General features: G+C 44.1%; 1 protein-coding gene across 4 annotated transcripts in view; it reads right to left on the bottom strand.

Annotated features, from left to right (window-relative positions):
* The window catches only part of WDR7 (WD repeat domain 7), a 654984-nt gene that overhangs the window by 627926 nt on the left and 1120 nt on the right, over window positions 1-25938 (bottom strand). For 2 of the 4 annotated variants that reach the window (XM_082268937.1, XM_082268938.1), the window contains exons 2-9: window positions 23318-23424; window positions 21362-21440; window positions 17788-17962; window positions 15609-15685; window positions 13290-13409; window positions 9845-9990; window positions 8031-8133; window positions 4238-4366 (exon numbers count right to left, since the gene is read on the bottom strand). In XM_082268937.1, the coding sequence (XP_082125063.1) occupies window positions 4238-4366; window positions 8031-8133; window positions 9845-9990; window positions 13290-13409; window positions 15609-15685; window positions 17788-17962; window positions 21362-21440; window positions 23318-23424 (936 nt within the window). The remainder of the gene's footprint in view (window positions 1-4237; window positions 4367-8030; window positions 8134-9844; window positions 9991-13289; window positions 13410-15608; window positions 15686-17787; window positions 17963-21361; window positions 21441-23317; window positions 23425-25938) is intronic. The other 2 variants (XM_082268939.1, XM_082268940.1) reach the window with 1 other exon arrangement.

Here is a 25938-nt window from a genome sequence, read left to right as displayed (position 1 = left end):
CTGTGTTGTACCAAATACCTTCCACTTCTTAATAATAGACGTCACTGTGCTTCTGAACATTGATAAAGCCTTTGATTTTTGATTTTTTTTTATCTATCCCCTGACTTATGCCTGTCCACAACTTTATCCAGGAGATCTTCTGACAGTGCCTTGCCACCCGTAGTTGATTGTTTGCTTCAGTTGCACTACAGGGACTGAAATGCTCCAGGAAAGCTTTATTCATGTTGAGCTAATCAAAATGACCACAGCTGATCACAGTTGAAAGTCAAATGGCTTTGTGCGTCATTGAGAAGGTGATTAGTTACACCTGATTGAGTTTACAAGTCATTTTTTAGGAGGGAGGGGGGTGATCCTTTTTCCAACACATTGATGCTGTTATAAATTATTTTTAATTTTTTTCCGACATGTTGGCGTTTTAGCTTTCGCTTGGATGTTGGATGTTGCCCTGAGTAAATACAGCTGGATCAATCAAAACTGTGCCTGTCTTCATTTCAGGATGCAAAGCAACAAAATGTGATTATTTTAGAAGGAGGGGTGATTCTTTTCTATACCCACTGTAGGTTTGTCCCAAATACCAAAACACAGTGAAAAGCTATCAAAGCAAACCTCTACAGAAGAGGGCCAGATAATCACGCACACAGGTTTCTAAAAGCAGCTGTTCAGCCAACAAAAGCTCATGTATACAGGACCGTTAAAGCCCAAATCCGGCCAAATAAAAAACTATCCCTTGCGGTGGGGCTGTGCCCGCACTAAAAAGGTTCATTGTGCGTTTAAGTCTAGATCACCTGTATCAAATATAAGGACCATGGGCCGAATCCGGCTCGTCAGGTTGTTTCATGTGGCCCTTGCACCCAGGGCTTTTTTTGCAGCCAGAACGCGGAACCTACGGCTCTCGTTTTCCCCGCTCACCACTGTCACTTATAAACATAGAACCCTTCTGTGTTTACAAGGACAGCTTTCCACTTGGCAGCTCTCACAGATCCCTGCCTGCCCTGCACCCACGGCGGGAATGGGATGGGGCATCACATGGTAAGCTGTACAGTGATCCCCATCTGTGTCCGGGTGCACGGATGCCAATCAGTGATCTCCCCACAAGTTAGAGAGGTGGAGTTGTCTACATTGGGGAATGTGGGGAGAGAGATATGGGCTCCGGAGGGAGATGTACAGAGGTGGGGGAAAGGGGGGAGTGGTGCAGAGGTCAGAGCCAAGAAGGGGTGGAACTACTGGGGTCCTCAACCCTGCACTACACAGGAGACCCCCGAGGGACAGTCCATCGCTGGAACATGGGGGGAAGACTGCCTGCCAAGGGAGCAGAGGATCAGGTATATAAACTGGTTTCTTTTCTCCTCTCCGATAATTTTTTTAATTTGACTGGAATTGAGCAATCTAAAAAGTGTTTAGGCATCCATCAGTCGACCATTAGACAAGCTGTCTATAAATGGAGACAGTTTAGTACTGGGACTACTTTTCCTAGAAGTGGGCACCCAGCCAAGATGACTCCCAAAGCGCAATGCAGAATCCTCAATGAGGTAAATAAGAACCCAGAAGTTACAGCTAAAGGCTTGAAGACATCACTGGAACTGGTAAAAAATCTTTGTCCGTGAGTCTACCATACGTAGGCCTTTGAACAGGCAGGGAGTCCATGGCAGGAAGCTGCTGCCCTCTATAAAAAAAAAAAAAAAACACACACACAACATTGCTGCGTGCCTAAAGTTTGCCAAAGAGCACCCTGGCAGACCCAAACGCTACTGGGAACATGTTTTGTGGACAGATGACACAAAAGTTGAGTCGTTCAGGAAGAATACTCAGCACTATGTATGGTGCAAGAAAGGCACAGATTACCAACATCCAAACATCATCCCAACTGTGAATTATGGTGGAGGGAATATGATTATAAGCTTTCTTTGCTGCCTTAGGATCTGAAACACTTGCCATCACCGAGAGGAAAATGAATTCCCAAGTTTACCAAAACATTCTACTGAATAATATCAGGGAGGCTGTCCACCAGTTGAAGCTTAATAGGTGATGAAGCCATGTGAAGCAGCCATTTTTATTGACCCCAGTGCTCACACAAGGATGGGCAGCCTGGGCAGCCCGGGCAACCCCCCCCCCCCAACACACACACACACACACACACACCTGGTCCCCAATCAGAAAAAAAAAGGTTGCTGCTTGTATAAAAATTGAATGGCAAAGACACTCATACAAGCACAATTATGTAGCATCTGTATATTAAGGACGACATTTTGGAGTAAATATTTTGGATTGTGCTAATCACGTAAAAAAGTAAAATCTTCAAAATAAATATTGAAAATTCACCTCTAACTTTACCTAGAAAGCACAAAGCCTCCTGTACTTTAAGAGTAACCAGGTATGTAATAGGAGATTACTAAAAGTAGACGTATGGAAATAACAAAAACTTTCATACTCTCCTTTATGGCTGGAGCATCGCAGTGATGTTGCAGCTGTCCCCATGACCGATGATGACCCAGGTTTTGGCCCACTCTAAGCAGAGAGCTGGTAACTGTCAGTCACCACTCTCTGCTCTGCCCCTCCAGTGCTCATTGTTGCGCTGGGTAGGAGACGGGGGGTGGGAACAGCTGGCTCAGGCTATTATCAGTGCAAAAATGAGTCAGGCTGCAGGAAGCACTGTATTTCATCAATGAATACAAAGCTTCATCTTACTGGTTGAGGTGAAGATCATGACCAGATCTGCCCACTTCTCCACATCAGCCAGTCAGAGGACGTGTTCTGTGATGAAGTACAATGCTTCCTGTGAATGGCTGAGCAGCGCTCAGCTCAACTTGATATTGATGGGAAGTCTCTATCCCGCTGCCGGAACACAGCACTGTATACTTTAAAGTCACAAGAAACCTAGAGTTAGGGCTCTTTCACACGGCCGCTCCGATTTTTTATTCCGCTGCGGCACTTTTTTTTTTCTTTTTCACGGACACGGATGACGCTTGTGTCATCCGCTCCAAATGTCCGCATATCATCCCATCCGCTTGCAGATGATATACAGACATAATGTAAGTCTATGGGGATTGCGGATGTCAGTGGATGACACCGCTGACATCCGATTTTGCATCCTTTCCGTTTTTTAAATGGAAGAAAAATAGGGTTCTGTTCCGTTCCAAAAAACGGAACAGAACTGAAAGGACAAAAATCGGATGTCAGCGGATGGTCATCCGCAATCCCATTGACATACATTATGTCCGTTTTTCATCCGCAGAAAAATGGGATGAAATACGGACATACGGAGCGCCCGTGTGAAAGAGCCCTTAGGCTTTACATTTCAAACAAAATTCAAGGATTAAAAGAAAATGCGATAAAGCACCAATGCAAAGATTTAATCTCATTTTTAGGCCTCATTCACTCGGGCGTGTGATTATATGCATTTAGAAGACATTTCTAAATGTACTCTATACAACATTCATGTAATGATTTTTAAATAGCAAATGCATTTAGGTGCATTCAGCTTACCTATGTTTAGACAAAATAGAAATGTGTGCTTCCAGGGGCAAATTAGATCTTCTGAACGCATTTAAATCCGTTTAAAAACGCACGTATATTTAAATGGAGGAGAACTTGATCTACGGAATATAAAGGGTTTTTTTTTTTAATGATTCCCAGATCAATTTCTCCTGCATTTAAAATAAAACAAATGCTGAGCTATGCAACGTTATTATGAATACTCTCACTTTAGAGTTTATTGTTGTACGCCAGTTTGAATGTGCCTGTACCACATTGTAACATCTTGTAACACGTTTTATGTTCATGTCTAAAATTCTTTAATAAAAAGTTATTAAACAAAAAAAATAAAACAAATGCAGAAGGCTTGTGTGAATGAGGGCTTAGAGCAGGGGTCTTCAAACGATGGCTCTCCAGTTGTTCAGGAACTACAATTCCCATCATGCCCAGTCATGTCTGTGAATGTCAGAGTTTTACATTGCCTCATGGGATGTGTAGTCCCGCAACAGCTGGAAGGCCGTAGTTTAAGGATCCCTGGCTTAGAGTTACCATACACATTACACATACCACGTAATAAAGTTGTACTGGTCCAACACTCAGCAGCATGCACAATACAAGCAGAGCAATGAAGAGAGGGAAGGAAGTGGACAGTGGTCAACAACATGCAAGTTCAGTAAAGTTCCAAAGATCACACCATGCTGTATTAACCACTGCACACTACACAGGGATTAGCCAGGAGTCTCACACATGTATTACACACTCTTACTATGAATTCAGGAGGCTGCATGTGAAGCAGAGTCCGCGGTGTGTACAGCTCTAAGACTTTCCCTTGGTCAGACAGGTGCTCACATGCTGGAACCTGGACTACAGCTTCAACGTCAAACCTCTCCAGTCCCTGTCATATCGCAAATTAACACTTTAACAGTTAAAACATTTTCCAAAAAAAGTGACCAAACTAATGGCTACTCTCTGCAAAGCTAAAGAGACACTGTCACTTTCAAGCCAAATCCATCATCCACTGGCACATTTCCAGCGATCCACTACTGATCCTTCCTCTACCTAAACAAAGCCTACTGATTTAGCTTTCCAAAATCAGTTACATTCAAAGGAATGGCTTGAATTATACCTGTTACTAGTGTGTCTATGTTAGATCTTAACCGATCAATCCATTCAAATGGCTGACATTGTAACTGATCACATGTAGGACACCATGGTAACTGTGCAATAAAGAGAGTCGGAGATGGCAGCTTCCTTGGCTGTAAAGGATAGGAAGTTTAGTTCCACTTTAACTGGCACAAAATACCCGATGCTTCTGAGTATGGTGGAGCACTTAACCTCAGGAAAGTAGATATGATCCAGGTGTGATAGTGGAATAGAAAATACCTTGTGTCAGCAGATGTTAGGGCTTAGAAGAAGTGGTAGTATCACCCTTTCCATCATGTGACAGTGCGTGTCCTAAAATTGGCCATTAGGCCAGAGCACTGTCACACGGGAGGAGGTTAAATGCTCTATTTGAAATTGTATGGAGAGGGGTGGGCTGTATGACAGGTAAATGGCACCGTTCCCTAAATAGTAGCAGGAAAGGAGATATGATCCAGGTGTGATAGTGGAATAGAAACGGAATGGGGGATGGAAAAAATGAGGGGAAAATTTGTCTATCAGACCTGGACAGTGGGGATTTGAATGTGCCTCTTAAATATTAGAAACATATGCATCCACATAGAATGTAAAAGAAAAATAAATATTTTATTAGAATATACACACAATCCACTAAAACGGATACAACCAAGTTTAAGGGCACATATACATAACAGGTCAAATGGCCGAATCGATCGCAAATCTGTCTGATATGTATACGTTTGGATCCTGAAGAAGCTATTTCAGTGAAACGCGTTAATCCATCAGCAGATTACATTATTCATACTAAGGCCATTTTACCTGCTATGTATATGACTATCAAACTTGATTGTATCCGTTTTAATGGATTGTGTGTATATTCTAATAAAATATTTATTTTTCTTTTACATTATATGTGGATGCATATGTTTCTAAAATTTAAGAGGCACATTCAATTCCCCACTGTCCAGGTCTGATAGACAAATTTTCCCCTCATTTTTCCCTCCCCCCTTCCCCTTTCTATTCCACTATCACACCTATCTCCTTTCCTGCTACTATTTAGGGGACGGTGCCATTTACCTGACATACAGCCCACCCCTATCCATACAATTTCAAATAGAGCATTTAACCTCCTCTCGTGTGACAGCGCTCTGGTCTAATGGCCAATTTTAGGACACGCACTGTCACATGATGGAAAGGGTGACACCACCACTTCCTCTAAGCCCTAACATCTGCCGACACCAGGTATTTTGGTGTATTCTACCATGCAGGAAACCGTGCCAGGGGAATCAATGGAGAGGCAAGCATTAGTTGGTCAAAGGAGGCTTTTACAAAGACATGGAATGAGAAAAAGGGATGGGGAAAGGGACAGTGTCTCTTTAGGCATGATACAAAATGTAAATAGTAATGTGGTTAGAGCTTTAGGATCTACCACATACAGTACATCTTCATACTAGTTTTGGTAAATTTTAAACGAGAGGCCCGGCGGTCATGATTTTCTTTCCCTTCAGAAGCTCCAACCATGTTTAGGCCTCATTCACACTGCTGCTGATAAACTCACATTTTTGTGTGTTCAGGCGGGTTTTTTTCTGCCCTTAAACGCCCCCTATGTTATCCTATGTATTAGGGATGCACCGAAATGAAATTCTTGGCCGAAGCCGAAGCCGAATAATAATAAAATGTTTGGCCGAAGGCCGAATACCGAACGCGGTGTTTCGCATTTTTTCCATTTATTTTGCCAATTTTTTGTCCTCTCTCTTGTCCTCTCTCTCTCTCTCTCTTGTCCTCTCACTCTCTCTCTCTTGTCCTCTCATGTCTCTCTCTCTCTCTCTCTCTTGTCCTCTCATGTCTCTCTTTCTCTCTCTCTTGTCCTCTCACTCTCTCTCTCTTGTCCTCTCACTCTCTCTCTCTTGTCCTCTCATGTCTCTCTCTCTCTCTCTTGTCCTCTCTCTCTCTTGTCCTCTCATGTCTCTCTCTCTCCCTAAATGTTACTGTAGGGAATGGGATTCAGTGCACACTGCAGCCTTGTATCATAGGGTTAATGTTAGTGACACTGTAGGGATTGGGAAGGATGCTGGGAATGGAAATCAGGAAGCATGCAGGCAGCCTTGTAAATTTTAATTGCAGATACAGGGCACTGGGCAGGTCAGGGTTAATGTGGTAACATCAATTACTCAGTGACAGTCAGTCAGTGTCAGTGTGGACTCGATCAGATTATACCGTGACACAGTCTCTCATAGTGGTGGTAGTAGGAGGCTGGAGGTGGACTAGTAGGAGCCATTACTCACTCGTGCACTGCAGCCCGCCCCACACATTCAGTGAGTCTTACTCTCCTCCCTAGTTTTTTCAATGGCACATTCAGGAAGCCAATCACGCCGTGAGTAGCGGCACAGCGGAACCAATCAGGTGTGCAGGCAATCGTGATTGGTTCGCTGTGCAGCTAATCACGGCGTGATTGGCTTCCTGAATGTGCCATTGAAAAAACTAGGGAGGAGAGTAAGACTCACTGAATGTGTGGGGCGGGCTGCAGTGCACGAGTGAGTAATGTATGTATGCTCACCGCTGAAGTGTCCCGGCTTCACGGAAGACTATCGTTCAGCCCTATTATTCGGCACAAAATTATTCGGCCTTTTGACTTATTCGGCCGAACACCGAAAGTGCTATTTTTTCTATTTTCGGCCGAATAATGTTCGGCCGCCGAACATTCGGTGCATCCCTACTATGTATCCATGCACACATGGACATTTGTAGCAATTTAGTAGCAGGGGAGTTTAGAGGATGTTTTCTGAATGCCCTAATATCGCATTCAGGAGAGGGAAGTTTGATCACAAGAAATGTTGGAACACTGTTGAGCGCTGGTAAATATGCATAAACTTTAGGCGTGTTCAGCAATTCAGCATTTCAATGTCCAGAATAAATTTAACCTCCCTGGCGGTATGATTGTTTCCGATTTTAGGTGCTGAAAGGGGTACCATTATTTTGCATGTAATTCTTAACTGTTCGTTCTTCTTTACAACAGCTCAGGTATGATAAAGTTTGAAAGCACAAAATCATAATTTATAATATAATAAATAACTATAAATAAAGTATATATATATATATATATATATATATATATATATATATATATATATATATATATATATATATATATATATATATATATATATATATAATGTGTGATTAGCAATTTTTGTTACAAAGCAATTGAACAGGTGTACCTAATAAAGTGGCCAGTGAGTGCATAATTTATATACAAGTGGTATTGGCTAGAATATATTCTGAAATAATGAGGGAACATGCAGAGTATAAACGGTTGAAATTTAGAATGCCAAATGGAATCCATTACAAGGACTTGATGTATCCATGCCCTTTTGTGGCAAACCCTGCTGTACACCGGATTGCCCCAATGCTTTCCATCCAGTACACAGGCGAACACAAACCTTTTTGTCCTCCTTTGGCATGACGCTGTACAGTAAAGGGGGAATCGAATTCTCCACTGCTTTCCCAACATCAATTCGGAATGAATCGCTGGCAGGAATACAGCTAAAAAACATAAATAAGGACAATATTTTATCCTCCTTTTAAGCGGACAGTAAAGAAGTTAAAATCAGCATAACTTAGAGCAGACAGATGGACTGCAGTATCCAAAGTGCAAGATCTAAATGTAAATATTTTACCTAAAACAACCAATTAAAAATGTTTCTAAACAAAACTGGAATCTGATTGGTTACTAAAGGAAATCAAGTTCTTTTTTCATGCACCTTCAAGACATCAACACTGTAGATTGTTTTATCCACTAAGGAAACTAACGAGCAACAGTAAAGCCCAACTCTGGGCAACTCCAGGCCCAACATCCTGCAAAAGTTAAATGCTCATTAAGTCCACGGGGTTGCAAGGGAGGCTGTATTGGTTACTTTTTTCCCTACTTCAGAAGGCTCCCTCTAGTGGTGTTCCTGGTCCCCCACAGCTTTCTTTCTAAGCCGCTTCCAGCCATGGTCAATGCTCACACTCCCACCACATACAATACATAATTAACATGCTCACAGCTGCGGAGGGTAGGGAATTTTCACGGGGTAGTGTTTTGTAACGTTACACCACATCAGCTGTTGCCGCGGGTACATTAAATCATCTCCGCTCCTACCCCTGTGACTTCCCTGATCTCGGCTACTAAATGTAAAAGCGGCGGCGGGTCTATGGGGGGGGGGGGGGGCTGAAAGGGTAATTTTTTTTTTTTTTATTTGTTTATGTGCCTGAAGTTGAGTTTTAAGGCAATGAGTAAGGTTGTTGCTAGTCTTAGTACAGTTTTTTTTTTTTTTGTCTGTATGTCAAGGAGATTTCTCTTCATTCCTCTTTCTTCTCTTCCCAGGGACGCAACAGTAAGTGAGAGGAAAGCTCTCCAAAGCCAGGGGAAATCCCCACTTTGACAGCCATCACCAAAAGTGTCAGGCACAGAAAACAGTTTATTCGTGGTGTCGGTTTAAAAGGAAAGTTGTACTGAGGAAGTTTGCAGGCTGACATCCCTGACCTCCCTTCCATAAAGTTCTATTCACCCAATTTCCTGGTTGAACTTCTGGTCCAGTGGGTTCAGTACTGAGTCACTGACACAGAACAAGTAAGCAGATTAGGACCTCTGACCTCACTCTGGTTTTTCAGCTCCATGTGCTTATTCCATGTCAGGGTCTTAAAAACCATTTCAGTCAGAATGTAGGGTTGGTACCTCATCCCTTTAAACCCAAACACATATGAATAACACAGGTTCTGAGGCTAATTTAATGCAATTAGGCACCAAGTGAGCATAATTATCACCTTAATCAGCAGCAGAACCTGTGCAATTAACATGTGTTTGGTTTTGAAGGGATGAGGTGGCAACCCTACCAGAATGGGTTAAACGCAGAAAAGAGATTTGCATTGGCAGGCTCCAAATTTCTCTCAGTAACGTTTCCTTTAATGAATCTTCTGATTTGCATATTAGTAGCCCTGGTAGCTTTGGAAACTGAGAAAAAAAACTGTTCTGGCAGTGGGAACTTCTGGGCATTTTTTCTCCCTGTCCCTGTGTGTATATTTTTGAAGGGATTCAACTCCAGTATTTTATCTATAATCAAAACTTGCGAATCACAACTACTCTGTCTGCCAATAATTATTCATTTATGTTTTCCTGCTTTAACCAGGGGCTACCACTATGCAACAAGCTACTACTATAACAGACAAGCAAAAGAAGCTCAATAGAGTTTTAATGCAAATCTGACCAACTCACCTAGCTGGAAGTTTGTAAATAAAGCTTTGCCCATCTTCAGTCCAGATGATCACTTTATCTGCAGAAATAAAATCCCCTCCAGTCCACGTCTGACCATCTTCACTTGGAACAGAACACAACATAGAGTAGTCTCCAGCATCGAAGACCTGGAGGAAAAACCAAAAGATGTCAAAGTGCTGACATGGGAATGGTTTCGTTCATACAGTGCTTACCATGACCTAGAATCTCCAGCTCTCCAAATACACAAAGGGGTTGATTTACTAAAACTGGAAAGTGCAAAATCTGGTGCAACTCTACATAGAAACCAATCAGCTTCAAGGTTTCTTTGTCAAAGCTCAATTGAACAAGCTGAAGATAGAAGCCGATTGACTACAATGCACAGCTGCACCAGATTTTGTACTTTGCAATTTTAGTCAACCAACCCCAAAGTCACAAACCAGATTAGTGAGTAGAACGGATATCTAGTTATGGTAATTTATATTACAGCTTGCTTTGCAGAAATTTGTTGGTTAGTTAACAACGTTAAAACTTTTTGCCTCTGTAAATGCTGAAACTTCAGGCAAATACATATACAGTTATAGCTCGTTTCCACTGAGCTTTCTGGTACAGTTCGGTTCGCTATTTATGCCGTTTCCATTGTGAATGGTACCCTAATTGCGAACCGTACCGTACCACTTTTTTGGTACCCTTTCGTTGGGGTACCAAGCACATTAGTACCATACCAACAGGGTGGAGCTAAACTCTGCAGAACTTGATTGGTTGACAGAGAATCGTTCATCACAGCTTTCTTGCTACACCACGCCTATCATGAAAGGGTACTATTGGCAGTGGAAACGCAAGGTGTACCGTTCCGAACCATACCGTACTGAACCGAACCGTACCGTACCACTCAGTGGAAACGAGGCATTAGGTCCACATATATTTGGACACAGGCACAGTTTTCATACTTTTTCCTCTGTATGCCACCAGAATAAAATTAAAATTGAATAATCAAAATGAATTTGAAGTGCAAACGTTCAGCTTTAATTCAAGGGGTTGAACATAAATATCAAGTACAAATTTTAGGAACTGCAACCATTTTTATGCACAGTCCCCCCATTTTCAGGGGCTCAAATGTAATTGAACAAATGAATATAATCATAAATAAAATGTTCATGTTTAATATTTTGTTTAGAATTCTTCACTGGCAATGATTGTCTGAAGACTGGAACCCATTGACATTACCAAAGACTGTGTTTCCTCCTATCTGATACTTTGCCAGGCTCGAACTGCAGCTGTTTTGTTGTTCTTTGTTTGTGGGTCTTTCTGCCTTTAGTTTTGCCTTCAGCAAGTGAAATGCATGCTCAATTGGGTTGAGATCAGGGAATTGATTGACTCGGCTATTGCAGAATATTACACGTCCTTTCCTTCAAAAGCTCCTGGGTTGCTTTTGCAGTGTGTTTTGGATCAACTTTGCTGCATTTGGCTGAATCTGGGCTGACAGTATATCTCTAAACACTGTAGAATTCATCCGGCTGCTTCTGTCCTCTGTCACATCATCAATAACCACCAATGACCCAGTGCCACTGAAAGCCATGCATGCCCATGCCATTATACTACCTTCATCATGTTTTACAGATGACATTGTGTGATTTGGATTATGAGCTGTTCCAAGTCTTCTCCACACTTTTTTCTTCCCGTCATTCTGGTACAGATTAATCTTAGTTTCTTCCGTCCAAAGAATGCTTTTCCAGAACTGGTCTGGCTTTTTTAGATGTTTTCTGAAAAAGTCTAATCTGGCTTTTCTATTCTTCAGGCTTACAAATGGTTTGCACCTTGTGGTGAACCCTCTGTATTTCCTCTCATGAAGTCTTCGACAATGATATGCCCACCTCCTGAGGAGTATCCTTCACTTGTCTGGATGTTGTGAATGGGTTTTTCTTTACCATAGAGAGGATCCTGCGATCATCCACCACTGTTGTCTTCTGTGGATGTCCAGGCCTTTTTATGTTGCTGAGCTCACCAGTGTGTTCTTCTTTCCTCAGAATATACCAAACTGTTGATTTGGCCACTCCTAATGTTGCTTCTATCTCTCTGATGATTTTTTTTCATTTTTGAAGACTTACAATGGCCTGTTTCACTTACATGTACAGCTCCTTTGAAGGCATGATATAGGTTCACAGCAATAGATTCCAAATGCAAATACCACATTTAGAATCAACTCCAGACAGACAGACAGCTTTTAATTAGATTGTCCAATTACTTTTGGTCTCTTGAAAAAGGGGGGTGGCTATTCTTAAGAGTTGTAATTCCTAAACCCTTCCTCCAATTTGGATGTGCATAACTTCAAATAAGACCTGAGAGTGTGCACTTTCAGCCCATATCCATTAAATAACTAAAGCTTGAAAATGTTTTGGTAAATACCTATAAAAAAAAAAAACTAAAATGGTGCCGGTGTCCAAATATATATGGACCTAACTATATATATATATATATATATATATATATATATATATATATATATATATATATATATATATGCAGAGTTCCATCCTAATTTTACACTTTACACCATACATAAACATGAACACATTCTAAAACCGAATTGGATCATTTTCATTTTTTTTTTTGCTTCACTTCCCTTATTTTTAATGAAAATTAACTTCCCTTCCTGCCACTTCCTCCTTATGCGGCCGCGTAAGTGGCAGGAAGGTAAGTTAATTTTCATTAAAAATAAGGTAGGTGAAGCAAAAAAAAAAAAAAATGAAAATGATCCAATTCGGTTTTAGAATGTGTTCATGTTTATGTATGGTGTAAAGTGTCCCAGCCAATGATTCATGGCCAAGACCAGCTGATTGGCTGTGTGTAATCACAGCCCAGAGCTGTGTTAGTAAACAACACGGAGCTCTGTACAGCGGGAGCGATCTGTCAGTTTCTCATCCCTGCAAAGCACTATCGCAGTCCCATTAGTAGTATAAAAAAATAAAAAAACTCCGGTATATATCAGGCATGTAGCTGTTATAAAGCTTTGACGCAAACCAATATCCACTTTTTAGGTTTTTTGTTATCAAAAACGTGTAGCAAAATGAATTTTTGCCAATTTCTTTTTTTTTTTTGTGTTTGTATTGAATATGTTTTATAGCAGAAAGTAAAAAAAAAAAAAAAAAAAAAAACTTTTCGGTCTCTTTCTTTTTTGGAAAAAAAAAAAAAAAAAAACAGTTGTGATCAAATACCACCAAAAGAAAGCTCTATTTAAGTGAAAAAAAATTATATAAATTTTGTTTGGGTACAGTGCTGCATGACCACGCAATTACCCGTTAAAATAGCGCAGTGCCAAAGAGCAAAACATGACCTGGTCATGAAGGAGGTAGAACCTTCCAAAGCTCAAGTGGTTAAGGATTTGTGTATGATTAAATAAAATAAAAATAAAAAAACACATAAGAAAAGAAATAACACCAGAGCTTACCCTCCAATATTTAGCACACACAACCAAGAGAGATCTTTGAGTGAATGCGCAGATGGAAATGCTTTGGCAGTTCTGGCAATAAATTGGTTTAGATTCCTCCTCAAACACTGGCTCTGTGTCCTAAAATAAAATAAAAAAATGTTTTTATTGGTTATTAGCATTATCCATTGAATATGGCTTATCTAGCCCCTTTCCTTCATAAATTTACCCAATGGGAGAGATTTTATAAACCTGGAGAGCTCAAAATCTGGTGCAGCTCTGCATAGAAACCAATCAGCTTCCATTCTGAATGCTCCAGTTTTAGTAAGTCAACCCCCATGTGACAACCAAGGATGTCACCAGAAACAGGAGTCCCTTACTACATGAAGTCTCATTACCCTTATCATTGATGTGTGTTATTGTACCATGGCAATTATAAATATCATCAAATTACAAATGCTAATCTAATTGTATTTACAGACATGTTCATCTGACCTAAAATACCAGTTTAGGAACGTATAAGCCTAAAATGAAAACCACTAAAACTGGTTGCCTGAAACTTTTCTCTGGCTTAGCAGCATTGCCATCACTATCTAGCCTGTTACTGTAAATAACCGATCTTCAAAACACAATATCTTTCCTGCGCTCGAATGGTATGCGGGAAGGTGAATGTTCTAGGCGGTTTTATGACACAAATGAAGTGGCCATGCTGCCCCCCTCAGGACCAAGGGTATCCAAAAGGCACTACAAGAAAACAACAAGAGAAGGGCGCACCGACCTTGTGCATTACCACTTAAAAGTTTATTAAAATCAAAGAAGGGTAACGTACAATATACTCACAAACGTAGCATATGAACAAGCATATAGGAAATGAGCACCGCTCGCTTCCAGGACACTTCTCTACTGCTGGATAGTGTGAAAGCGTACTCAAAACCTGATGTTGCTTACGCATTTCGAGGGAGGACCCTCTTCCTTAGAGCCAAAATCGCCACGCATTTTGGCGATTTTGGCTCAGAGAAGATGGTCCTCCCTCAAAATGCGTAAGCCACATCAGGTTTTGAGGACGCCATCACACTATCCAGCAGTAGAGAAGTGTCCTGGAAGCAAGTGGTGCCCATTTCCTATATGCTTGTTCATATCCTACGTTTGGGAGTATATTGTAAGCTACCCTTCATTGATTTTAATAAACTTTTAAGTGGTAATGCACAAGGTCAGTGCGCCCTTCTCTTGTTTTCTAATAACCGATCTTCAGCTGAGGGCAGCACAGTGGCTAAGTGGTTAGCACTTCCGCCTAGCAGCACTGAGATCGCAGGTTCGAATGTCAACCATGACACCACGTGCCTGGAGTTTACATATTCTCCCTTTGCCTGCGTGGGTTTCCTCCCACAATCCAAAGACATACTGGTTGGTTAATCGGATCCTGTCTAAATTCTCCCTAATATTTGTATGAATGCGAGTTAGGGACTTAGATTGTAAGCTCCTCGAGGGCTGGGACTGATGTGAATGTACAATGTATAATATATATATATATATATATATATATATATATATATATATATATATATATATATATGTATGTGTAAAACAACCTCGCCCTCAATGTGAATGTGGGCTTACTGTTTGTTTAAAGTGGTTGTGAACCTGCTGAAAAAAAAAAACCTACAAGATGAAATGCATAATGTGCTAGTATACATCGTATACTAGCATATTATGAAATACTCACTTTAGAACAAAGCCCTTTCAGCGGTGACTAGGCGTCCTTTTTTCTGGGAACGCGGGCTCCAGGGCTGTGAGGTGACGTCACTCCTGTGCATGTGCGCAGAAGCTCTGAAGTTCCGGCACGGTACGCCGGACCTTCAGAGCACACGTGCCACTGACGTCAGCGTCAGCAGTTTTCCTGTAGGTAAAAATAAGAAAGCGGGGTATACAACCACTTTCTTCGCTTTAAGGGCTGCGACCCTAACTCAGTGGTGTCCTCTCACCCTCGTTGTTTATACTTTGGTAAACCTTAAAAAATGTACTGAAAAAGAGTTGGATAAAATCTGGTACTTTCAGAGATATTGGCTTGTTTTTACAAAATCAGTGCATAGAAGGAGGCAATTGTTTTATTTGCAATCAAGCAATCTGTTTACACATGCTCGGTCTCTGTTGCTTTTGGATAGCTTTTGGATAAGCGGACTCTAGCCTGAAATGCATGCATAGAATAACAACCTACTTCGATATCCACACACTGCAAAGAAAACCAAGTAGATGGTCATCAAGGCAAATACCCAAAGGCTCACTACAAGCAACAGAAACTCAACAGCACTAGAAAGACAGTTTGCCTTTTTTTTTTTTTACCTGCATACGGTGAACCTCAGCAGTAATGATCCACACCTTGAGAATTCCCGTTACTGAAACAGCTACAACTGTATCTTCTGTGGAATAATAAAACAGAGTTCCTTTATTATATGAAACACATAAGTGCAACTACCAAATAATTCTAAAAAAAGTGTACAACTAAATCTGATGTGTGCAGCATGTGAATCTGTGAAGCCCAGAGATAAAAACTGTAACTAAACAAAAAGATATTGGAAATATAACAGATTTCTAGTAAGCCCTTCCAGTATAGCTCTAATGGCTCGTTTGTTAGCTCTCTGAAGATATTCGCAGTGAAGGACTGCAGAGGGCGTCTGACAAGTGACCAGGTCAGATGAGGAAACGTTATGAGTTTATACAGGAATTGAGACATATACGTACCATGAGGGGGGTAGGGGGGAGCTGGTACAGTCAATCCTGGGCGCAACATTTAAAGGGGTGCAGACAGGGCCGGCACCACCATAAGGCAGCGGGCAACCTAAAACCTCCACGCTGTGCCCGGTAGGAGAGAAGGCGCAGTGTGGAAGTATAAGTTTACCTGCTGTTACGAGAAAGCAGGGAGAGCGGATCTATGCATGCAGAGGAGGGTAGAGTGGTGGGCGGATCCCAAGTGTGTGCAGGCATTAAGCACCATGCTGTGGGAGTTCAGGCTAGGGGTGCCAGCAGAGAAGGAGGTCAGAGGGGAGGAGGATCCCCGCTGGTGCGGTCGCCACCAGCAAAAATCCTGCTGGAGATATTCTCCTGCCTGCGCGGGGCACAGCTAATCTTCCTGTCCATGGTGCTGCATGACCGGTGAGTTGTGTGTGTGGGGGGGGGGGGGGATTGAGTGTGATGAGGCAGGGGGGTATCAGGGGGGCATGAACAGAGTGGAGGGATATCTGGTGGGGGGATCCGAGGGTGTAATCAGAGTGGAGGGGTCTGGGGGGGGGGGGTGCGAGCAGAGTGCGGGGAGTCTGGAGGGGTGCGAGCAGAGTGCGGGGAGTCTGGAGGGGTGCGAGCAGAGTGCGGGGAGTCTGGAGGGGTGCAAGCAGAGTGCGGGGAGTCTGGAGGGGTGCGAGCAGAGTGCGGGGAGTCTGGAGGGGTGCGAGCAGAGTGCGGGGAGTCTGGAGGGGTGCGAGCAGAGTGCGGGGAGTCTGGAGGGGTGCGAGCAGCGTGCGGGGAGTCTGGAGGGGTGCGAGCAGCGTGCGGGGAGTCTGGAGGGGTGCGAGCAGCGTGCGGGGAGTCTGGAGGGGTGCGAGCAGCCTGCGGGGAGTCTGGAGGGGTGCGAGCAGCGTGCGGGGAGTCTGGAGGGGTGCGAGCAGCGTGCGGGGAGTCTGGAGGGGTGCGAGCAGCGTGCGGGGAGTCTGGAGGGGTGCGAGCAGCGTGCGGGGAGTCTGGAGGGGTGCGAGCAGCGTGCGGGGAGTCTGGAGGGGTGCGAGCAGCGTGCGGGGAGTCTGGGGGATGCGAGCAGAGTGCGGGGAGTCTGGGGGATGCGAGCAGAGTGCGGGGAGTCTGGGGGATGCGAGCAGAGTGCGGGGAGTCTGGGGGATGCGAGCAGAGTGCGGGGAGTCTGGGGGATGCGAGCAGAGTGCGGGGAGTCTGGGGGATGCGAGCAGAGTGCGGGGAGTCTGGGGGATGCGAGCAGAGTGCGGGGAGTCTGGGGGATGCGAGCAGAGTGCGGGGAGTCTGGGGGATGCGAGCAGAGTGCGGGGAGTCTGGGGGATGCGAGCAGAGTGCGGGGAGTCTGGGGGATGCGAGCAGAGTGCGGGGAGTCTGGGGGATGCGAGCAGAGTGCGGGGAGTCTGGGGGATGCGAGCAGAGTGCGGGGAGTCTGGGGGATGCGAGCAGAGTGCAGGGAGTCTGGGGGATGCGAGCAGAGTGCAGGGAGTCTGGGGGATGCGAGCAGAGTGCAGGGAGTCTGAGGGATGCGAGCAGAGTGCAGGGAGCCTGGGGGATGCGAGCAGAGTGCAGGGAATCTGGGGGTGTGATTGCAAAATTAACCCTTCCCTACTCCATCCAGAATGAAAAAAAGGTCTTGACTTTAGCTATACTTCTGGAAATTATGCAGACAAATCTTTATCAAGCAATTAGAGAATTACTAGTTGAATTACATTGAACACTCTCTTTCTCTTGTGTATAGCAACAAAAGCCACACATACAGGATGGGCCCAGGTGTGATTACCTTGTGTCCTGTGAGAGCGGATGATGCTCATTGAGCTGATCCAGTCTGGAGAGATCTTTGACACCAGCGTGTACAAGACATCCAGGCTGCTGGCATCCACAACAAGGACTTCCGGATAGTGTCCATGGCAAAGTAACCTTCCCTCTCGCTGAGTCCCAACCGAGAACTGATAGAACTGACAGGAGTGAGAGAATATACATTACAGCTAACAACCAGCCAACATAAATCAGTTATATCTGAGAAACCAACAGTGTACAGGAGGGCATACACATCATCTGTTTTAGAGATACATTTAGACACAAATGTAGTCAAAATTGTACAGAAATTGAGACAAACGTATTTGCTTCTGATTGCTTTAAATAAAAGTACACTGATGTGCCTAGAATTGATAAATGGAAGCATACCAAGATGCTAAATAGTTAAATTGTCAACTGTTGTCCAATTTTGAGATAGTGGGGTTGCATAAAGGTCCTTATAATATCTTTGAGCTTGTATATCAAAGCATACTTGATCCCTCTTTTCTCACAAATTGCAGTAACCATGGTACTCTCTATATTCCTCCCATCCACTTCTCCGCTATAGACTTAGTAAGCGCAACAGCTGTACAAACTGTAAACTGATGTTGGAGGCATCAACCTCTGGAGCCATCCTAGCGTGGCCCTACGGGTAGAAGAATGGCCACTTACATACAAGCCCAAAGATGATTCTTTATCCCCCCACAACCTGAGAAGTATTTCATTGTTTTATAACCTTCTTCGAGGCACTAGTACCTTCACTAAGACAAACACCATGCTGAAAGAAGAAATTCAAAGGCAATCGTTTGTGTACCCAACCGCGCAAAGGAAAAATAGTAAAAATGTAATTACTAAGGGAGCTGCACGTTATAAAGTGTAAAAACACTATTTAATAAATTATGTGAAAGGTAACCGCACTCCTAAAAATAATCCCCACTGTGATTTACCATAAAAAAAATTATGATGTAAAAATGTAAAATCAATGATATAAAAATCAAAGTCCATTAGTAAATAAAGTTGTGACATCCATAAAGCAATCCCAGATGTTAGTTAGTATAGACAGTGAATATAGGAAAGGATCTCTCCACCCCCATGCAACCACACAGTACACTCACCAGATCAGATTGACCCCTATTACAGAATCAGATAGCACATGAAAGGAATCCAGAAATGCACAAATGGAGATCCAAAAATGTGATCGTCCATTAAGATGCCACTAATAATTGTTACTCCCGAGTTGCCATGGAAAAGCAAAGGGGGAGAGAGAGCGATGCTCTCATGGTGTATTATTAAAATTAATTTATTAGAAACAAGTAGTATTTCTCTTACATTACAGAGGATCAAAGTAAGGATGTAAATGAAGAGGAACGGATTTGCCCATTGAGCAAAGGGAATACATCCTGGAGGTTCTAGATTACCTGTTGTCACATAATTTTTTTTCTATCGATGGGGAGTTCTACCTCCAAAGATGCGGGGCTGCTATGGGGGCACAGTTTTCGCCCTCACTTGCCAACCTTTATATGGGTTGTGGGAGCGGTCCCGCATCTTTGGAGGCGAGAACCCCTTTAGGCCCTTTATTAATTTTTGTTTGAGATTTATTGAAGACCTCCTGTTCATTATGGAGGAGGGCACATCTAGGTTGGTTCCTTTTTTGGAATACCTTAATAGCAGTAACAAAAATCTCACCTTCACTGGTGAGGTAGATGCAGTTGAGATACATTACCTGGATGTGCTCATCAGGGGTACTAATGGGGGTATTGTGTCAACCCTCTATAGAAAACCTCTATTGGGTAATTCTCTCCTTTTGGCACAATCGGAACATCCCAGGTACACGATTAAGGGGATCCCCGTGGGACAGTTTATACGCATCAGGAGGATTTGTAAGAATGATGCTGACTTTGAGCGTGAGGCTGGCTCTTTGTCCCAAAGATTTCTAGACAGAGGCTATCCAAGATGGATGATTAACAGGGCTTGGCTGATTGCCAAAAACAAAAACAGATTGGATCTTATTGGTGGCAAAAAAACTCGCACTCAGGGCCAGCATCAAACCAAAATGACTCTTTCTACCCCTTATTGTGCTGAATTTAGGGAGATTAGAGACATCATTAATAAGTATCTCCCCATGTTATATACAGATGCGACATGTGCTAACATTTTACAGGGAGGAATTAATGTGGTACCACGGAGAGCCCCTACTTTAGGTCGTTCACTTCCTCCCAGCTTTTTTCATAGAAAGATTCCCAAGTCTTTAACCTGGCTACACTTCAAGGGAAATTTTAGATGTGGTTCTAATGGATGCCCTTGTTGTAGCCATATAACATTTGGAAACCAGTTCTGTTCTACCAATACAGATAAGAGGTATGAAATAGCTTATTTCTATAACTGTACCACAAATTATGTTATATATTTACTGACGTGACATTTGTTGCATTCATTATGTAAGTAGAACGACTAGGCGTTTACGGGACCGCTTTAATGAGCATTTATATAGTGTAACCAAAAACCTCAATACCAATTGTAGCTAAACATTTTAATTCATGCCATGATGGCAAAACCTCAGCGATGACCATACAGGTTATTGAAAAGATTAGGTCACCGATGCGGGGGGGGGGGGGGGGGTGTATTCCGTTTGTTATGTCGGAGAGAAGTCTTTTGGATTTTTCATTTACAGACTCGCTCTTCACATGGGTTAAATTTTGAGTGGGATGTGACCCATTTCTATGATTAGTTATATTGAAATATATTATTTTTCTCCTTTTTTATTTTTCATTAATTCACTTTTTGGTATATTTTTGATATTTTTCATTTCAAAATATATATTTTTTTATTTTTTATCATTTCTTTGTTTGGGGTAATGTTCTTCCCACTCATCCATTTAACAGAGGCCCCCGAATAGGTGTTGTGGACATTAGGTCTTTCTTCATATGTTTATAGTTATATTTTTCTTTTATGTTATTATTTATTCATGATAAAGGGTTTCTCATGGACACTAGAGATAATACAGCGGATTTTCTTATATATATATATGTAACTTTGATCCGACTTTACATTCTATAGATCAAAGTGGCCTCAAAATAGTGCAGGCACCTTTTCAAAATCACTGCAACTTTAAGGTCGTAGTGATTTGAGTGGGTGCCTTTGAAAAGAATGGTGTGCGATTTGTCATGCGACCAAAGTCACATGGCAAATCGCACAAGTGTGAATGGACGCTATGTTTAATGTACATTTATGTATTAGTGTTCTGAAACACAATGTAATGGTAATGATAACATTGTTTCTTAATGTACAGAATGAGCTTAAACTTTGTACAATGCAATCCATTGCCCAGAAATGTCTCTTTTGAAAGAAATATTTTGAAGGATTTCAAGAAATAATAATAATAATAATAATAATAATAATAATAATAATAATAATAATAATAAAATGTTTTTTTATATGGTAATTGTTCATTCCAATATCAGGGAAGCTTGTGCTTGAAACATCGAGCAGCTTTTGGAACATATAACAATATGTGATGTTGCTTCATGAGGGATAGACACATGTAATCGTTTTCCACCAACCTGTATACCCGTGTGTGTGCATGCCAGCTTTGTGAACTCCACACATCTTCCATCGTTCACATCCCAAAGACACATCTCCCTGTAAGAGAAAGGAATCAATGCAAAGGACTTTCATTATTTTAATGCAGTGTTAGGGGATCAGAGACCATCATAAAGATCCTGCTCACCTGAAACTACTTTCACTTTGCTACAGCAGGCTCATTGGGAAAAAAATCAATGATTTTGCTAAACCGTGCTAACAGTGTGAATAAAGGTGTCTCCAATGTCAGGTGTTGTATTTAGACAGCTGTGGCACCAGCAGCCACCTGAATACAGTGGCACTGCCGAACAGTAACTGCATCCTATCGGAATTCAGGCTCGTCCACACCATCTGCTGCAGAAAACCGACAGTCTCTGCAAGACAAACATCGGTTGCCTATGGGCTTGTTCACACCAAAACGGAGGTGTAATGTCCGATGCGGAGCTGTGCGAGATTATGCGGGATGTCTGCAGTTTCCCATCACAGTGCCGCACTGGAACGCAGACAAAACGAAACACACAGCTCTGCATGCCTATCATATGACAGGAAGTGGGAGGGAATGCAGAGAAGCCCACTGTGAGTGTACAGCCTGCCTTCTCCCCCTGTGGCTGGGATGCTGCTGCTCGGGTAGGTTTCTGGAAGGGCACTGGCTGGGAACAGAGCGGAGGTATGCTCTGAGGGGGGACACAGATGCTGGGCAAAGATGCGGCTAGCTCAATAGCAGCATGTGAAGGGCAGAAGAGAGAGGCGACATGTGATAGTGGGGACATGAATGGTGTACAGTGGTGGTGGAGGACAGCGACAAGGGGGACAGAATGGCGCACAGAGGCGAGGGAGGCGGAATGGCGCACAGAGGCGAGGGAGGCGGAATGGCGCACAGAGGCGAGGGAGGCGGAATGGCGCACAGAGGCGAGGGAGGCGGAATGGCGCACAGAGGCGAGGGAGGTGGAATGGCGCACAGAGGCGAGGGAGGCGGAATGACGCACAGAGGCGAGGGAGGCGGAATGACGCACAGAGGCGAGGGAGGCGGAATGACGCACAGAGGCGAGGGAGGCGGAATGACGCACAGAGGCGAGGGAGGCGGAATGGCGCACAGAGGCGAGGGAGGCGGAATGGCGCACAGAGGCGAGGGAGGCGGAATGGCGCACAGAGGCGAGGGAGGCGGAATGGCGCACAGAGGCGAGGGAGGCGGAATGGCGAACAGAGGCGAGGGAGGCGGAATGGCGCACAGAGGCGAGGGAGGCGGAATGGCGCACAGAGACGAGGGGGAAAGAATGGCGCACAGAGACGAGGGGGACAGAATGGCGCACAGAGACGAGGGGGGACAGAATGGCGCACAGAGACGAGGGGGGACAGAATGGCGCACAGAGACGAGGGGGGACAGAATGGCGCACAGAGACGAGGGGGGACAGAATGGCGCACAGAGACGAGGGGGGACAGAATGGCGCACAGAGACGAGGGGGGACAGAATGGCGCACAGAGACGAGGGGGACAGAATGGCGCACAGAGACGAGGGGGGACAGAATGGCGCACAGAGACGAGGGGGGACAGAATGGCGCACAGAGACGAGGGGGACAGAATGGCGCACAGAGACGAGGGGGACAGAATGAGGACACAGGATGTGATGTCAGTCTGTGCATAACAAAGGTGCATGAAAACAGAGGTAAACCTGATGTCTCTGCAAGTGAAACCTGAGCAGTTTTCCTATCAGTTTTCATGCACGTATGGTGTGAACAAGCCCTTAGGCTGATCATTTTCCACTCACCTTAGTCATTTTTAAATTAAAAATTGTCAAGCCAGTTGGGTGGAGCTTGCAGGGCCACCCATGACTTAAACATCAGCTGACTCTGCAGGAATCGGATGAAATCTAAGTCATCTATGGGAGGTCATTAGTGACCAGGTAGCTAATGGTGATTCATGGTGTTGTGAACACTCACCCGCTTTCAGACGCACTGACGATATATTGACGGTCACTGGATGCAGATGCTTTAGATAAGCAGGTGATAGAGGCTGTGTGTCCAAACAGGAGAGCCCGAGGATTGATCTGACAGAGAGGAAATAAAAATTCTGTAACTGCATACAAGGTATGTGGGCTCTTTTTCCACCGGGTAGCCAGCTTACATATTCAGCTTTAACATTAAAAAAAAGGTTAACCTGACTGTGATCTAGGTCCAAAAAAAACACCTGTGCTGGCATTAAAGGCTATAAATTAATTAATGGAAATCAACCTCAAAACAAACAAATTCTCCTATTTGCTCCTTTTGGTCAAATACAATTGAAAGGGTTTTATTATATCTGTCTGATAAGTGCCAAAATAGCGGTTGATCGTTTTAGAAACCGTGTGAGCCGATACCCTCCTTTGCTGATATGTTATCAGTTAGCACAGTTCCCAGCTTTTTCTGAGACTAAAAAAATATCCTCTATATTTTCAAAGGAGAAGATAGTGGGAGGTGTTCTCTAGGCCTGCCCTAGGATGACCATGTCTTTTCTCCATAGATACAGTACAGCAAGTGAGTGTTGTTACCCTAGGACAGGGTTTTTCAACTGGGTTGCAACAAAGAGTCCTCAGGGGTGCCGCAGACACATCCCCGTCTGAGCGCTACTCTGTGTTAACTTCCCTGCAGAGTGTGGGCTGTGTGTGTTAACTCCCATGCAGTGTGTGGGCTGTGTGTGTTAACTCCCATGCAGTGTGTGGGCTGTGTGTGTTAACTCCCATGCAGAGTGTGGGCTGAGTGTGTTAACTCCCATGCAGAGTGTGGGCTGAGTGTGTTAACTCCCATGCAGAGTGTGGGCTGAGTGTGTTAACTCCCATGCAGAGTGTGGGCTGAGTGTGTTAACTCCCATGCAGAGTGTGGGCTGAGTGTGTTAACTCCCATGCAGAGTGTGGGCTGTGTGTGTTAACTCCCATGCAGAGTGTGGGCTGTGTGTGTTAACTCCCATGCAGAGTGTGGGCTGTGTGTGTTAACTCCCATGCAGAGTGTGGGCTGTGTGTGTTAACTCCCATGCAGAGTGTGGGCTGTGTGTGTTAACTCCCATGCAGTGTGTGGGCTGTGTGTGTTAACTCCCATGCAGAGTGTGGGCTGTCTGTGTTAACTCCCATGCAGTGTGTGGGCTGTGTGTGTTAACTCCCATGCAGTGTGTGGGCTGTGTGTGTTAACTCCCATGCAGAGTGTGGGCTGTGTGTGTTAACTCCCATGCAGTGTGTGGGCTGTGTGTGTTAACTCCCATGCAGAGTGTGGGCTGTCTGTGTTAACTCCCATGCAGAGTGTGGGCTGTCTGTGTTAACTCCCATGCAGTGTGTGGGCTGTGTGTGTTAACTCCCATGCAGAGTGTGGGCTGTGTGTGTTAACTCCCATGCAGAGTGTGGGCTGTGTGTGTTAACTCCCATGCAGTGTGTGGGCTGTGTGTGTGTTAACTCCCATGCAGTGTGTGGGCTGTGTGTGTTAACTCCCATGCAGAGTGTGGGCTGTGTGTGTGTGTTAACTCCCATGCAGTGTGTGGGCTGTGTGTGTTAACTCCCATGCAGTGTGTGGGCTGAGTGTGTTAACTCCCATGCAGAGTGTGGGCTGAGTGTGTTAACTCCCATGCAGAGTGTGGGCTGTGTGTGTTAACTCCCATGCAATGCGACTCTGTGAGAAGAGAGAGAGAGAGAGAGAGAGAGAGAGAGAGCGAGCACAGCCCACACATCTCTCTCCTCCTCCCTGCAGCTATGTGTGCTATTGCAGGCAAGGCAGAAAGCTGTGTCGGCCGCTCAAGTCCTACCAACCAAAGGAGTCATTCGTTGTTAAGGACATGTCGGGGGCACTACAGCTTTCTGCTTTGTTGGCAATAGTGCATATAGCTGCAGGGAAGAGTAGAGAGATGTGTGGGCTGGGCGCTCTCTCTCCTTGCAGAGTCGCCTTGCATGGGAGTTAACACACTGCACAGGAGTTAGAGTGTTACTGAAGTAAATTTATTTATTTTTTTTTTTTAGTTAAAATAACAAACATGGTATACTTACCTGCTCTGTGCAGTGGTATTGCTCAGAGCAACCCCAATTCTCCACTTCTCGGGTCTTGACTCCTCCTGTTCTTTTTAATCCCCCATGGCAAGCAGTTTGCTAAGTGGGACACGCAGTGTGTGTGTGTTCCCTACCTGTGTATCTAACAAGCCATATTCCATAGACTTACACAGTGGAACTTAGGCCGCCCCGACTTCCTTTTAACTGCATTTGATTGAAAGCAGCAAGAGCCATTGGCTCCTGCTGCTGCTCGAATGCTGTGTGAAAAGGAAGAAAGGGGAGAATAGATGCAGTCGTGCACAGCGCTGATCTCTTCTCCCCTCTCTTAAAACATTTTTTTATCTTAATGTAAGCCCCATCGTTGGGGTCAGTGGGAGAAATAGTGCCCCATCCTTGGGGGCCGTGGGAGGAATAGTGCCCCATCCTTGGGGGCCGTGGGAGGAATAGTGCCCCATCTTTGGGGGCCGTGGGAGGAATAGTGCCCCATCCTTGGGGGCCGTGGGAGGAATAGAGCCCCATCCTTGGGGGCCGTGGGAGGAATAGAGCCCCATCCTTGGG

This window comes from Pelophylax lessonae, assembly GCF_965119305.1.
Source record: "Pelophylax lessonae genome assembly, chromosome: 1".
In the NCBI taxonomy this organism is placed as follows: Eukaryota; Metazoa; Chordata; class Amphibia; order Anura; family Ranidae; genus Pelophylax; species Pelophylax lessonae.
The sequence above is the reverse complement of the archived record's forward strand: the minus strand, read 5'-3'. Positions and strand labels throughout refer to the sequence as shown.